This window comes from Chaetomium globosum, genomic scaffold, assembly GCF_000143365.1.
Source record: "Chaetomium globosum CBS 148.51 scaffold_6 genomic scaffold, whole genome shotgun sequence".
Lineage (NCBI taxonomy): Eukaryota > Fungi > Ascomycota > Sordariomycetes > Sordariales > Chaetomiaceae > Chaetomium > Chaetomium globosum.
Window position 1 is genome coordinate 1,554,962 of NT_165981.1, and position 15,132 is coordinate 1,570,093.

Consider the following 15,132-nt stretch of genomic DNA (forward strand, 5'->3'; position numbering starts at 1 on the left):
CCGCGGCTCTCCTCCACTCCAGGGCAAGAACGGATTTGTTTATGATAGGGCGCTGGGGCAATATTTAGCGTTCGCGGCGTCGAGCTAGGGGGGGTCGGTAGGTCATTGGGGGTAGTGGGGTTAATGGGGGAGAAATGGGGGGGGGGAAGGGGGAGGAAAAGAGGGGAGAAAAGGGGATAAGGGGTAAGCGGAAGGGAAATAAAAAGGGGAACTCACCATTCAACCCGATCGCACTAGACCGAGCCGTGTCAGAAACAACGTTGGCGCTGACCTGAGAGTTGGCCAGGGGGCCCATGGCAAACAGCGAGCTGGACAGGAGGAAGGTGGCGGCGTAGCGGGCGGAGGGGTTGGTGGTGCCCAGGAATATGCTATAGCCGGCGATGACGAGCGGCGTGCTCAGGATCATGATGATTTGGCGCTTGTCCAGGTACCAGCTGAGCAGCGGCAGGGCAAGCGTGAAAAAGCCGCCGACGACGTAGGGGGGTACGGTGAACAGCTGCTGCATGACGGTCGACTTGTCCGGGTAGATGGTGCGCACGATGGTGGGCGCGAAGAAGGCCAGCCCCTGGACGGTGATGTTGTTGAGCAGGAACAGGAACGACGTCGACAGCGTGACGGGGCTGAGGATGCCCTGCATGAGCTTCTTGCTGTCCATGCGGTCGAGAACCTCGGTGGTGGCCACGCGCTCCGACCGGACGCGGGCGATGGCCAGCTCCTTCTCCTCTGCCGTGAGCCACCTCGCAGTTTCGGGCCGGTCGGTGAGGGTCAAGAAGCTGGGGAGGGGGGGGGGTGCCAAGGTTAGCAAGCGATTCAGGGAGGGACTGCCAGGACATAAACCCAGGGCGACTCACCTGATGACGGACAGGCCGATGGTGATGATACCCTCAACGACAAAAATCATGCGCCAACCGGTAACACCGCCTACATGATCGAGGGTCAGGATGCCGGAGGACCAAGAGGCCACCAAAAGCACCGGCCATGGGCGCCATGACGATGTAGAGTGACAGGCGGAAGGTGAGCTCGGAACGGCGGTACCAGCGAGAGAGGTAATAGGCGATACCCGGCATCATACCGGCCTCAAAGACGCCGAGCAAGAAACGGACACCGGCAGCCTGGGCAAAGTTGTCCACGAAGGCGGTAACCAGGGAGATGATGCCAAACATGAGCGAGATGGCCGGGATAAACCAGCCTGGCCCAACCCACTTGCACATGATATTCGACGGGATCTCGAACACGATGTAGGAGATGTAGAAGACGGATAGGAGCGCATTGTAATCGTAGCCTTTCAGGTTCAGGTCGGCCTCGAGGCCAGCAATTTTCGCATTCCCTGTAACATGGAGCCAGCCGTCAGAAACAAGGAGGCGCTCGAGTGACGATTCTGCGTCCTGTTCTTACCGATATTTGCTCTGTCAATGAAGCAGAACAGATACAGCAGTGAGACGGTCGGGACAATATACAGGTCTAGCTTTCTGCGGAGCCTGGCCTCGGCCTTGGGATCGAATTGTGGTATGGGCTGGCCATTCCTGGGTCGATTAGTCAGTCTCTCTATGTATGTCGAACCTGGGTGGTCAGGTATTTGGCCTTGCATGGGGGTTCTCACTGATCCCGTGGGGATGGGATGCACGCTACCGGGTGTCTCGGTATGGTGGGCTCCAGCCTTGGAGGAACCCGATAAGGAATCCCTCTTCTCGTCGGCCATAACGGGAGCGATTGTGGAAACAGAAACCACCGAGTCTTGGACGGCGTCGAGTTGTGGTAAGGATGGGTGCAACTCAACTCTGGGCTTGCTTGTCGAGTAGGCTATGGGAGAAGAGCGGACAGAGCGAGAGCCGAGACCCATGATGATGGATGGGCAGTTGGGACTCCTTTTTATTGGTGTGAACTCGATGACCTCCTACTTGACTTCCATGTTACCCTACCATGTGGGCAAACCCCTGGCTATCTCCGCTGATCCAATACCTGCTCTCCATCACGAACCCGTTGCTGACCGATACCCCATCGCATACCCCCATGGGGAATTGTACTCTTTACCCCATCTCCCCATATTCACGCTCCTTCGTCCCCAGTATCCAGTATCCAGTATCCAGTTTCCAATATCCGGGTGGAATCCCGGCCGGGGTATCGGTGATGGCGTCGAGTTGGTGGATGGTGTGTGTGGGTGGACGGCAGTCAACTTCGGCAGGCTCAGCGTCGGAAGTGGGCTGCAAATGGAGCCTCTAAGATAATTCTCAACGGGACCCGCCACGGCCATGTTACTGATTTGCGGTTAGTAAGGCGCGACCCGAGCTGCCAGAGCTGCCATGCGGAGTTGCCATTCTCAGCCACTGATGGCGAACCCCGCAACCCCCGATCCTTGGCGCCCGACCCCGACCAGCCAAGCCCAGCCGAACTGTTGGGGCCCGCTGTTCTAGGCCGAAAAGAGCCGAGCAAATCCCGGGTTGTGGGAGGCGGCAATCGAAGCTCCATTTCCATGGCACGCCAAGCCTTCTGCAACCTCCATCGTTTTCAAGGGCAAGCTTCTGGATGGACAATCTCGACCCCCAAACCCCGTCAAAACTCCATCCACGTTCCAGACCCCGCGTTGGATATGGGGTCGCATTTCTCAGCTCTCCGATTTTTGGGCTTGGTTCCAGGTTCTGCAAGGGTCCGCCGCCAACATGGCGTCTTGGCATCAATTCCGGAAATCTGGTCCGCGCGGCCTCAACTGCCCGTTACTGTGTGCAGTGAGTATCCCACAACAGCCTCCTTGGTAATGGTCCCCGCCAAGTTTGGCGGCGCAAAACACCTCTTGATATTGGCCTCTCGTTGGTCAGTAACTTGTCATGTCCTTGAGCGAGCCACCATGAGCCCCTCCACTCGGCACCCGACTCATCTGCCGTCCGCGTCCCTGCGGTTCCTAGTCTGTAAATAGACATTAGTGTATGTACAAGTACGTTGACAGTCTTGCCTGCTCGGCCGTACTTTGTACTGCGCTCTCAAATTTGTGGACCGCATGCATGATTGAGCTACCTCTCGACCTCTAGTGTACACAGGATTGAGTTATTCGATCCTAATAATGAGAAACGCGTGGCAGAATCGGGCGCTGTCCCGATTTCACTCTCCTCTTCACTCCCCCTTTCAGCCGCTTTTCCTAACATACATGGCCAGCTTGCCATCAAGCCCGTACTGATTGTTGAACGGAAACGGAAGCTCGACATATTCTTTCATCATCTGCCAGACACGGGGACGACCTTCGGGATCGCAGCTTAGGCGCTGGTTAAGTAGATATAAACAATGATTAGGGAAAAGACATGAACTTACCGAGCCAGCACCCCCGTCTTTCTTGGACGACCGCCGTTTCCAGATGATCCAGTGCAGGCCGGGCCAATATCCGCCACCACCTGCCTGATGGGAATGTTCGGGTTAGGAGCAAAAGACGACACTTGCTTCGTCGACTTCGAAGGAAGCCCTTCGGATCGTCGACCACGGTAATGCCAACATCGCGTAGAACCTGCTTGTCGATTGACGTGTAGATTGGGTCCTGGGAATAGCATCTCATCTCGGAACCCGCTTTCCCCGGGTGCCGCCGTTCCGCCCCTGCTGGTCAAGAAGTCTCGGAGCGCCACAACTAAACTGTGCTGGCCCATGCTGTGCGAAGTTTGGATGGCATTTGCCTCCCCGGTCATCGTACAACATGCGAACGCAACAATCTTGTCGATGCCAGACGGGACTGCAGCCGAGGCGAGAGTGGCCTTGAGCTGGGTGAATTGTTCGCTATCCTGCAAGGATTGCGTCTTCCGCTCGAAGGCCCGGCTCACGGTGTCATAGTCGCAGACCGGCGTGAAGTTCGCAATCTTGTTGGTGTGCACGTTCCGTATCTCGAGCGCATAATCGATCCCGACCGACACATACGCATATTTGTCCCTGTACCACTCCAATTCCTTGACCTCGAGTAGGTCCTGGATCTTGCGATACTTGAGGTGTGGTGTTGACCTAGGGAACATTTGTTAGAGAACTAAAACAATCGTACCTATTCATTCATACCTATAGTACCAAAGTGGTCGGGCCCATACGAATATTTAACCTCGTCCCAGCCTGCCGTCTTGAGAGGATATTGGACTGCGACCCCGTTGAGGCCAGTCACGGAAACCGCCTCACTGCTACTGTCTTCCAGCTGCCGTGCAATATCACGCAGCAAATCCTTGGTAAAAAGAGGCACCCCGGCGTCGTACTTCTCTTTGATCAGCCGATGTGCTTCAATCTGTCTCTTGCGCTTCTCGTCGTCGGTCATGGGCGTGTCTGGTAGGCATGCACTGGCACTGAGACTACACATGGGGCTGAGCCACGGCGAGATGGTCCCGCCCTCCCTATCAGACTCGGATGACATGACTCGAGGTAGAATACAGGAGTGGATGATCGGGTCAAAGGCTGCAGTGACGTGCGAGTGCCGGCTCAGTGAAAGGGATGTTGGTCCAAGGAGGAAGCCCGGGGTGGGTTGAGAACCAAACATATAAGGACTTTTCCTCGTGTGACCAAACGAAGACGCAGTGTTTAATTGGCTCGAAGATTCCTTTGCACCTAAGGTCAAAGACTCTTCAACCTGAAAAGCGATGGTCTGAAAATATAATATAATCAAAGGGCACTGGCGTCGAATGCTAGACGACTTGCCTTCTTCCTGGTATCTAATAGGGAATTCAACTTGAGACTCAACTCTAAACACTATCCCGAAGAAACAACAAAAAAAAAAAAAAAAGAAAGACATGTGAAGAAGATACATCGAGTAAAAGAGGAATGATATGGAGTAGAGACGGTTTCTTTAGGATTCCGCGTAGCTTTATTTCGTTCCTATGGTCGAAGGGTTGGTCGATATTGACACTTGGAGTCCGCCTTCTTTCGCTTATGGGATGAGATTGTGGGCATGGTGATGGAACTGCTTGACATCCATTGTAGGTATGTAGGTATGTACCTTGCCAGCACCCAGGCGGCCCAAACCCCACATTTGGCCCGGCGCCAGTGGGACAGCTTCCAAATGCAACACACCGCTTCTTCTGCCCAACTTCGGCGGCCAAGCTCCCCTCACAGCTATAATAATCCGTCCGAAGATGGCATATACCGAGGATAACATGCAAAAGGCTTTACACAAGTTCAACCAAGGGGGCCACTCCTTACGGGGGGTCGCCCACGAGTTCGGGATCCCGCGTTCCACTCTCCGCAACCGACTTGATGGTCACCGGCCCCGCTCCGTGGCCTTCGAACGGCTTCAGATTCTCTCCCGGTCCCAGGAAGTCCGCCTTTGCCAGTGGGTATCGGCCCAGGTGGACTTGGGCGTCCCGCCTACGCAGGTCCAGATCCAAGAGTTTGCCTGCCGCATCCTGAAGGCCCAGGGCGACTCTCGGGTGGTTGGGAAGAACTGGATCAACCGGTTCATGGCGAGACACTCGATCGTGGTCGTGTTGTCGGCGAAGGCTCGGAAGGCAGACGAGGTAGACGCGGGCCACGACAAAGAAGCGTCTGTTGAAGAGGACGAGTCGGAAACGTCGGGTTCAGAAGATAGCTCCTCTATCGTTGCTCGATCAAAGAGGAGGTGATAAAGGTGGTCCGAATGGGGGTGGCCGACTTCGCCAATCACAAAGGGGAAGTTTGAGACACTCTGCTGAGGAGGCAAGGCCTGGGGGAAACCACGTTGTGGTGGCTCGTGGACGCGTCATGATATTGCCAGGCAACATCCAAGGACCGGATCAGACACAAAATAGCTAGCAGGTAGGATAAAGGATAGAATCTAATACAGGTCGTGGTTGACTCTCTTCTCGTCACCGAGCCCAACTGTCAAGGATGGAGTTTACTTTCTTTGGTGCTGCCGTGTCAGTCGAGCTCGCGTGCCCCGCATTACGTCGATGGCCGTGGGGTGTCAGTGGGGCCCGGGGACGTTCCATCGCGGGGCAGGAAAGCTCCTACGGAGCACCGAGGCCGTTACGCAACATCCTGGTGGATGTTTGACGAGGAACGAATGCTTCAGGAATTTGGATTGAACGAAACCGCAAAGGCTTGAGCTCAGAAAATATCCTTTTGGGCACAAATCACAGGAAAAGAAACCTGAATTGCCGTTTAAGCCGTTTAAACCCAACCTCCGCATGCCCTGTTGAGTGGGGCACACCGCATCCAGCCCCTGTTTGGGCTTCCGTCAGCTGGCTTGCTCCCGTGCCGCGCTTCGCCTGCGCTTGTCCGTTGATCCGTTGCCCGAATTTCAGGTCCAACCCCCCCAGGCTTTCGGCACGCCGCGGTCCTTTGTCGTTGTTCAACAATTACACCTTTCTCTTGCTCCTCCAGGAAATACTTGATAGATACTTTCCAGCGACATTGACAAACTTCGGCGTGCCGCCGCGACGGAGCCGACACCATGTTCGACATCTTTGCCAAGTTCCTTTCGTACGTCATCGTGGCCCCCTAAACAGATGAACGATGCTTAAACTGACTTCCGTTTGTCGCTGCACAGCTCGATCGCGTCCTTTCTCTTCCCGCTGTTTGCCAGCTACAAAGCCCTCAAAACCTCCGACCCAGCCCAGCTGACGCCATGGCTAATGTACTGGGTCGTTCTCGCCTGTGGGCTCCTCGTTGAATCGTGGATTGACTGGTTCCTGGTCTGGTGCGTGTCTCCCCCTTTCTCCCAACCCTCACCAACAACCCCATCCTAACCACCACCCACCACCTCAGGATCCCCTTCTACGCCTACATCCGCCTCCTCTTCCTCCTCTACCTCGTCCTCCCCCAAACCCAAGGCGCCCGCTTCATCTACGAAGAATACATCCACCCGCGCCTCGAAGAAAACGAAACAGCCATCGAAGAATTCATCGCCTCGGCCCACGAGCGCATGCGCAGCACGGGCATCGCCTATCTCAACCGCGCCATCGAGCTGCTCAAGACCAACATCCTGGGCATGGCGCCCTCCCCGCCTACCGCGGCGGCGGCCGCGCCCCCGCAGCCCCAAACCGCCCAGTCCTACACCCAATCCCTCCTCGCCCGCTTCACCACCCCCTCCCCGCGCTGGAACACCACCCCCGCGCCCACCGCACCGCCTACATCCGGCAGCGGCGCCAGCCTCGCAACCGACTTATTCGCCCTCCTCAGCTCGGTCACCGCCGCGGCCACCACCCCCACCCCCACCCCCTCTTCTAACACACGCGGTTCCGGTTCCCCCCCCGGAACAAGCAGCGGCAGCGGCAGCATCATCCCCGACTCCATCCGCGCGGCCGGCGCCGCTGCGCGCGTATCCTTTGTACGGGCGCAGCGCGAGCGGTTGCGGTTTGTGCTGTCGGCGCTGGACCGCGAGGAGGAGGACGCTGCTGCTGCGGAGGCGGCCGGCGCTGCTACTTCTACTACCTCAAGGGGGGGTGGTGACGGCGGGGTTTGGGATAAGCGGGAGTCGGTGAGTGAGCAGAGCGTGGGGAGCGGGCTGAGTAAGAGTCGGTCGGAGGGGGATTTTGAGAAGTTGGATGCGCCGAGTGGGGGGGAGGAGGAGGAGGGTGCTGGTGGGGTGAGGAGGAGGGGGGGTGTGGAGGCTGGGAAGAGTGCGGGGTGGATGCCGTGGGGTTGGGGGGCTGGCGGTGGTGGTGGTGCTGGGGAGGGTGGGCGGAGCTCGGGGATGGAGAAGTAGACTTTGGGTTTTTGTGTTGTTATGGAAAGGGGGTTTCTCATGGATGGGTTGCATGCCGCCGTGCGTGGCGGGGCGGGTATGGAAAGGGTTTACACTTTGGGAGCATTATGCATATGGGTTAAGGCAAGTAGGGGGTTGGCGTTTTTCTCCTGTCGAGGTTTTCTGCATCACATACGGTTCGCTTCAGTTCAGATAAACGCCGTGGATAGACCTGGGTAGTCACATGGCACCGGCTGATATGCTCCTGGCGCAGATGGATCAGCTCTCGCGGAGGCATTTCATGGATGAGGTTTATGTATCATACAGTAGTGTACAGGCTATCAACAAGCCCGGTAGCAGTTATATCCGCCCGATAATTTCCCCCCCCCCGGCCCCCCCGGCTACCCTCTATGCTAATCCCAGACGTGACAACATGACGAACCGTTTTTTCGAAACCACCCGCTCCCATTATTTCTCGCTTAGGCCCGCCCCGCCGCCTTGTACGGATACGCGGGCTCGCCGTCCTTGCGCGTCCAGATCTGGCGGCGCTTCTTGTTGACCACGTGCTCCACCCACAGCTCCTGGCAGTGCGCCTTCTTGAAGTCGCGGATGAAGCGCGGGTCCCACAGCTCCGACGCGATCCCCAGGTCCTTGCAGCACCGCAGCAGCGCGTTCGACTTGCACCCCTCGCCCGCCGTCGGGATCGTCTCCTCGGAAAAGTACTGGCATTCGCCCCGCGCTTGCGCGATGAAGCTGTGCGTGGGGGGGTGGAGGGGTTAGTTTTGGTTTTCTTCAAGGGGGGGGACAGGGGATAGGTGATAGTGGGTTGGAGGGGGGTGGGTGTGACGTACCGGCCGTGCACGACCAGGGCGTATTCGCGGGTGACCACCTTCTCGCCGACGACGAGCTCGCCACGCGGCGCCAGCCCCCAGCCACCGGGACCGAAGGCGCGGTTCAGGATGCGCCGATACTTGATCTCAGGCAGGTAGATGATGCCGTCGGGCTTGACCTCGATGTCGTAGGGATCCAGCCGCTGCATCAGCACCGACGCCGTCTCGGGACTGAAGGGCGTCGTCGACAGCCCGTGGAACGACGACGACCAGTCGATGTTGTTGCCGTTGCCCTGGGGGCCCCCGCTGAGCGCAGTCGCGAAGGCGGCTGAGGGGGCTCTGGTGCCCGACGACTCGGGCGTGGGGATCTCGGCGGCGAGTTGCGGGTCTACGTCCTCGATGGTCGCCGGCGGGGGCATGGCGGCTTGCGGGTCGAGCACGGGGTTGGTAGGGGCGGCAGGGGCGGCAGGGGCGGCAGGGGCGGCGGCTGCCGGCGTGGCGGGTTTGGCTGCTGGCACGGCACGGGCACGGGAGGCGGGTATTGAGGATGTTGCGGTTCGCGGTCTGGGAGTGTACGAGGACGATGAGGCGGCGCGGGCTAGTTGTTTGAGGAGAGGCGACCGCCGGGCAGGAAATCGGAGGTATTGTGTCGGCATTATGCTGGACGATGCCACCCGCGCGGGGCGAATCGCTTGGAGGACGTGCGACCGCATATTTTCTGTGCTGTGATGGATGTGTTGGAGGTCTGGGTCTGGAAGCCTTGAAATTCTCCTGTGGTCGTCAAGGTTGTCGAAGGCTTGGCGACAAGGGTTTGCAACTGCGCTGTATTTTACACGCTCAGACTCAGTGGGTGGTGAGTCACCATGTGTAATCTGTAACTAAATGTACCATGTCGTCATTGTGGGTTGGAACAAAAGAAAGAGACCGCCTGAGAATTGAATTGGTTTTTAGAATTGAATTTGTTTAGTGTTGTGTTCTTGGTTTACCCAATCAATATTTATTTGTACACGGTTGATGATACAGAACTGAACAATCGAGGTTGTAATCCGTATTCGGTTCCCAGGTTACGCATCGTTCGCATCTTTCGTGCTGGTGCGCTTATCGTTCCCTTGCGCCTTCCAGCACTCTCTGAACCTCTCCATCTAACCCACAGTTGCGTGAGTGCCAATCTTGCCATCAAACTGTACCTTTACATACCTCGTTCTTGCAAGCTCTCCAGTCCTTTGTCTCGTAGTAACAGTCGGTCATTTTTGCATTTTCATCTGCCATGTACATCCGTTAGCTGCGGGGCCATCGCTGTTGCGGATATGTTGAGAAACGGCATCCCCGGCAATCTCCGGGTTCCTCTTCCGGATCTCAACAATCGGCAGGAGATCTTTGGGGCTCCGGATATGTGCGGCCTAGGAATTCTTTACTTACCAGCGCAGCCAGTGCTGAATATCCGCTTGTCCCTGTATGATTGCGACGTGAAGTGAGCAACAAATCTGTATTCGAGGGGGGTCCCAAAAGCGGTAGCGACTCATCACACTTGAGGCACTAGCAAAGCAACCTCAACTCACCACTCATCCGGCTCATCATCCTCTGGCTCGGTGGCAGGCGCCTGCTGTTCTACCTTATCTGGCGTAACTTCTTTCGACGTTGATGTCCCCATTGGTGATATCATTAAGCCGACGAGCTGACGAAGCTTGTGGAGGAGATTTTTGTTGAATGTTGTTTTGGGGATTCTGAGTTTAAGTGGCCTGCCGAATCGGAGCTCACATTTCACGCATTTCCACTCATTTTCCCGCATTCCCATCCTGAGTCAACAACCCCCCTACCGGATCGGGCAATTCTTCGAAATGGCACCGCAAAAGCTCAATGTTCTGGTGTACACAGGTTCGGACGACTTTGACTTTTATCCCTTGACTTTCTGCTAACTGGCTTCAGGCACTGGATCAACGCTTGAATCTGTTCGCCACTGCATCTACTCCCTGCGTCGGTTGCTGGGTCCTAACTACGCCGTGAACCCCATCGCCGAGTCTGCACTTCTCAAGGAGCCCTGGGCTCCAACTTGTTCGCTTCTTGTCTTCCCAGGAGGCGCCGACCTCGGATACTGCCGTGTCCTAAACGGTACCGGCAACCGCAACATCACCCAATTTGTCCGTCTCGGAGGAGCTTTCCTGGGCTTCTGCGCCGGTGGCTACTATGGATCTCGTCGCTGCGAGTTTGAGGTTGGGAACCCCGAACTGGAAGTTGTAGGTAGCCGGGAGCTTGGCTTCTTCCCCGGTACGTGCCGCGGCGGCGCCTTCAAGGGGTTCGAATACCACAGTGAGCGTGGTGCAAGGGCTGCCAAGATCACTGTATCGAAGCAGGCCTTCCCTGAGTTGGCATCACTCCCCGACGCGTTTCAGTGCTACTACAACGGCGGCGGAGTGTACGTGGATGCCGACAAACTCACGGGCGGCTCTAGCAAGGTTCAAGTGCTCGCTGAGTACGCCGAGGATCTTGCCGTTGAGTCTGGCGCTGCCAAAGCCGCAATAGTGTACTGCAAAGTAGGCGAAGGCTCCGCGATTCTTACCGGTCCCCACCCAGAGTAAGTACTGTAGCCTATGGTTAAAGTCTGCCCCCTTTAACACGTCTAGGTTTGATGCAGTCAATCTCAGTCAACAGTCCGATGTCCCGGGCTACGAAGATCTCATCGAGGCGTTGAAGGCAGACGAGGAAGCTAGAACCTCTTTTCTGAGAGCCTGTCTCACAAAACTCGGCCTCGAAGTCAGCCAGGGAGCATCGCCCGTGCCCAGCTTGTCCAAAATCCACCTCTCTGCCCTAAAACACACCGACGTCGGCGAGACTCTATCCTCATTTGAGGAGATCATCACTCGAAACGGCGGTGAAGAGTACATCAAAGGGGGCAATGATCTGTTCCATCTCGAGAAGCCGGATTCCAGGTGGTCTTTGGCCTCTCTCGGCGAAGCCTTGTTGAGCGAAATTGACGGGTCGAAGAAGAAGACCGGTCGGACCTCGCCAGACCCCACGGCTGACTACAGCCACGTCCCTAAGCGCATCGTGTCTCACGAAGAGGCCTGGCCGGAACCGAAAGAAACGCCCTACTTCAACCACTCAGTCTTCTACTCGAGCCTTCGGGAGTTTAGAGCGAACGAGGCCGAAGCCGAAACATGGGGTGATGTATTCATGTACGGCGAGGTCGTCACAAGCACCAACACCCTGCTTGAAAAGTGAGTTGTTTGCCGCTTGTGGCGGCCCAGTGATCTAACAAGGTTCAGAAACCATCACCTTCTCTCAAAGCTGCCCACAGGCTTCACCCTCGCCGCAACAACTCAAGTAGCCGGCCGCGGCCGAGGCGGCAACGTCTGGGTCGCGCCCCCTGGTTCTCTGATCATGTCCACCGTCATCAACCACCCCGCCCACTACGCGGCATCTCGGCCCATCGTCTTCATTCAGTACCTTGCCGCCATCGCCATTGTCGAGGCGGTCAAGTCCTACGACGAGGGCTACGCCGACGTGCCCATCAAGATCAAGTGGCCCAACGACGTCTACGTTAGAGACCCCAAGAAGCCAAACGAAGTCTCGTACGTCAAGATCGCCGGCATCCTGGCAAACTGCGCCTACTCGTCAGGAAGCTACCAGGTCGTCCTCGGCATCGGAATCAACACCAACAACGCCCGGCCCACCACCAGCCTCGACGCCCTCCTACCCCTACTCGAAAGCAGCAAAAAGCTCGAGCCCTTCCGCATCGAGCGGCTGCTCGCACGGATCCTGACCCGCCTCGAGGCCCTGTACGGCGCCTTCTGCCGCGACGGCTTCTCGCGCGAGCTGGAGCGCAAGTACTACCAGCACTGGCTGCACGCCAACCAGATCGTCACGCTCGAGGCCGAGGGCGGGGCCAGGGCGCGCGTCGTCGGCATCACGAGGGACTGGGGCCAGTTGATGGCCGAGGAGGTGGCCGACAATGGCATCAATGGTGCCCTGCGCGCGACGGGCAGGGTGTGGGCGCTGCAGAGCGACGAGAACAGCTTTGACTTTTGGCGAGGCCTCGTTAAGAGGAAGATCTGAGGCCCTGTGCGTTGGCGTTTGCGTTTAAGGGGTGGAGGGAGGGAGGGATCGGCTGGGTTGGGGTTTCGCGCACAGGCGTCGCTACCGAACGGTCTGCCGTGTGCGCGTTCGTCGGCCTGTCTGTTTGGGGTGGGCTGTGGCTCTGTGCGTTGCCATATGGGATCGAAGTCAACGTCGGATCTGGATTTACTGCTGGGCTAGACAAGAACTCGGTCGGAAAGAGAAAGGAGCTCTGACCTTCTTCCCCGCAATGGGTCGGGAAGTGGTTGCATGGAATGGTTACATTGCCGGGAGGGGGGGCTGCCCACGTTCAGACCCCGATCTGGTCATCTCGTGGTCTCAGACATCCCCAGAAATGGTTCTGGTGATGGATTCACGACTGACATTAGGGTACTGGAGATAGTGGTGGGTTAGCAACGGGGTCGATGGGTCAACTACCATCCGGCACATACTACACGGGCAACGACAATAACCTTTTCCCATTATCCTACAACGGACTGTACATCAATTGCTGCTAGTCAGCTGCCGGCGGGGTACGGCTGCGGCCCTCCCGCCCGTGTGCCGAGCGGTTGGATTCCAGGAGCTGTTGCTGCACTCCAGCCGTCCGTCCGTCTCCATCCAAACGTGGTTGAACATATCGCCACCCGCGCATGCGCACGCTCGTTGCGTCCACGATCAGGAGGGAGTGATTCCTCACAATGTCAAGATAGGAGGAAGTGATAGCCCCTGCGTTCTTGGTTTATGATCACACAGGCCAGCTCGTTGCCAACCTTTCTACCCTCCCCCTCTCCCATCTGACCGACGAAGCCAAGCCAACGAATTCGGCCCGCTTCGGGCTTACTATCGCCGTGCAATGGGAAAGGTGTCAAGAATGGCCTGCTCAAATACAATCCCAACCAAGCAATGACGCAGTTCCGCCCTGCTCACCACAAGAAAGCAGAGGTCCCCGCCCCGGCATTGACCTGTATAGTTCCCTCGCACAGTGACATCTCGCCAGTCCCCGTCCCCGCATGCTGAATTCTGCCGCCGTTCCGCTGCACCCCATATCGGATGCCGCGCCGGGAGCCAATCATGTCTCACTGCTTGGACGCACAAGGTGTTGCTCGTTCCGTGTCTCGAGAGATGCAGGACTTGCAGCTTTCCTGTCAGTGCTGTTCCGTGCCCTGCCGGGAGTGGAATGGTCCGGATTGAGCGTGTGCGGACGGACAATCTATGTCGATGACTTGCTTGGTTGGTGTGGGTATGGTGAGAGTCAAATACAATGTGGTCACCGTGTCGGCTTCTCAGGTCGTGTTATCCCATGTTGGCAACCGAGATTACAGTCTTTGGATTGCGAAACGAGCCATACAGACAACGAATAGCAACGGATTCGGTTCACGCGACAACTAATGCCGTCAGCTAGATGGTCAACCGATGAGAACTTGACATCGTAGCCTGGAACGCCAGGTCAAGACATCCATGAACCACACGCCCCGTTGGGTTTGAAGTCAAGATGTCTCCACAAATGGTCACAGACATGGGCTACACCAAGTTCAACCTCACTTATCCGTTGGCGACGGACGATACCATCCCAATGGCCGATCTCATGAGAGGATATGAGGTGAGCATCTCTCAAAACTCTTGAACTGGCTTTGGCATTAACACAGGCAGACCATTCCCAACGCCCTCATCGGCATCCTCGTCCCGCACATATTCTGCACCCTGATTATCTTGGCCCGAACGTACTCACGCCTCTTCCTCCTCCGCAAGTGGTTCCTCGACGACACGCTCATCCTCCTGGCCTGGGCGTTCACCACATCCGTCTGCATCATCTACAGCATTGCGGTGCAGGCCCAGTCCCAGCAAACCCCCTACGGCGGCCTCAATCTTCTCGCCACCACAACCGCCACACCTATAGCCCCGACCACAACCCGCGCCTACATCTCCCTAATCCTCTACCCAACTCGCCCTCTTCCTCACCAAACTCTCTATCCTCTCCTTCTACCACCGCATCTTCTCCCCCTCCCCCCACCACCACGACCACCACCCCCAACACCAACCCCCTCACCCCCAACAACAACACCAACCCCCCAAACCCCCCCGCCCCCTCTCAAAAACCCTCACCCACCTCACCACCCTCCTCCTCCTCCCCTTTCTCACCCTCCCCCTCCTAACCCTCACCATCCTCCAATGCCACCACCTTTAAAAACGACAACCACACCACCGGCACCACCACCACCATCACCACCACACACTGCCTCCCCTTATAGCCCCCTGCTCAATCATGAACATCACCCTCCATGTCTCCACCCTCCTCTGGCTACCCGCCCCGATCCTCCCGTGCCTGGCGCGCTTGCGGGATGTGTGTTTTCTCAGGAGGGTCGTCTTGCGGCTCCTGCTGAGTTCGGGCGGGGTGGTGGGCGGGGCGTTGGGGGTCGCTTGGTTGGGGGTGCTGATTCCGGGGACGAGGAGGGATGGGGTTGGGGTTGGTTTTTCTGGGGGTGGGGATGGATAAGGGGTGGTGTTTTTGGGAATGACGGTGGTGGAGCTAGAAGTCGCTGTTGTTTGTGGCAGTGCTCCGATGTTGAGGCCTGTTTTCGCGAGGGTGAGGCCACGGGTGGGGGGGTAAACATAGAATTGGGGAGGGGGCTCAGGGGTGGT

At 57.4% G+C, this 15,132-nt stretch overlaps 7 protein-coding genes across 7 annotated transcripts; 3 read left to right on the forward strand and 4 right to left on the reverse strand.

The window, feature by feature from the left end:
* Positions 1-64: 64 nt before the first annotated feature.
* Positions 65-1,840, reverse strand: CHGG_08842 (uncharacterized protein; the record flags this gene model as incomplete). Its single annotated transcript, XM_001226768.1, has 5 exons — positions 65-84; positions 217-773; positions 852-883; positions 954-1,327; positions 1,396-1,840. 5 exons carry the CDS (start codon positions 1,838-1,840, stop codon positions 65-67), a joined length of 1,428 nt encoding a protein of 475 aa, XP_001226769.1.
* An 871-nt stretch (positions 1,841-2,711) lies between these two features.
* On the reverse strand, positions 2,712-3,983 carry CHGG_08843 (uncharacterized protein; the record flags this gene model as incomplete). The annotated part of the gene is made up of 3 exons (XM_001226769.1): positions 2,712-2,901; positions 3,140-3,244; positions 3,301-3,983. The coding sequence occupies 3 exons, from the start codon at positions 3,981-3,983 to the stop codon at positions 2,712-2,714; spliced, it is 978 nt and encodes a 325-aa protein (XP_001226770.1).
* Positions 3,984-4,310: 327 nt separating this feature from the next.
* Positions 4,311-5,567, forward strand: CHGG_08844 (uncharacterized protein; the record flags this gene model as incomplete). Its single annotated transcript, XM_001226770.1, has 2 exons — positions 4,311-4,469; positions 4,938-5,567. The coding sequence occupies 2 exons, from the start codon at positions 4,311-4,313 to the stop codon at positions 5,565-5,567; spliced, it is 789 nt and encodes a 262-aa protein (XP_001226771.1).
* Positions 5,568-6,376: 809 nt separating this feature from the next.
* Positions 6,377-7,630, forward strand: CHGG_08845 (uncharacterized protein; the record flags this gene model as incomplete). Its single annotated transcript, XM_001226771.1, has 3 exons — positions 6,377-6,405; positions 6,473-6,622; positions 6,691-7,630. 3 exons carry the CDS (start codon positions 6,377-6,379, stop codon positions 7,628-7,630), a joined length of 1,119 nt encoding a protein of 372 aa, XP_001226772.1.
* Positions 7,631-8,088: 458 nt separating this feature from the next.
* CHGG_08846 (uncharacterized protein) lies at positions 8,089-9,095 on the reverse strand (the record flags this gene model as incomplete). Its single annotated transcript, XM_001226772.1, has 2 exons — positions 8,089-8,362; positions 8,461-9,095. 2 exons carry the CDS (start codon positions 9,093-9,095, stop codon positions 8,089-8,091), a joined length of 909 nt encoding a protein of 302 aa, XP_001226773.1.
* Positions 9,096-9,503: 408 nt separating this feature from the next.
* CHGG_08847 (uncharacterized protein) lies at positions 9,504-9,687 on the reverse strand (the record flags this gene model as incomplete). Its single annotated transcript, XM_001226773.1, has 2 exons — positions 9,504-9,581; positions 9,637-9,687. 2 exons carry the CDS (start codon positions 9,685-9,687, stop codon positions 9,504-9,506), a joined length of 129 nt encoding a protein of 42 aa, XP_001226774.1.
* A 590-nt stretch (positions 9,688-10,277) lies between these two features.
* Positions 10,278-12,492, forward strand: CHGG_08848 (uncharacterized protein; the record flags this gene model as incomplete). Its single annotated transcript, XM_001226774.1, has 4 exons — positions 10,278-10,314; positions 10,366-11,011; positions 11,061-11,612; positions 11,685-12,492. 4 exons carry the CDS (start codon positions 10,278-10,280, stop codon positions 12,490-12,492), a joined length of 2,043 nt encoding a protein of 680 aa, XP_001226775.1.
* Between the last annotated feature and the right edge of the window lie 2,640 nt (positions 12,493-15,132).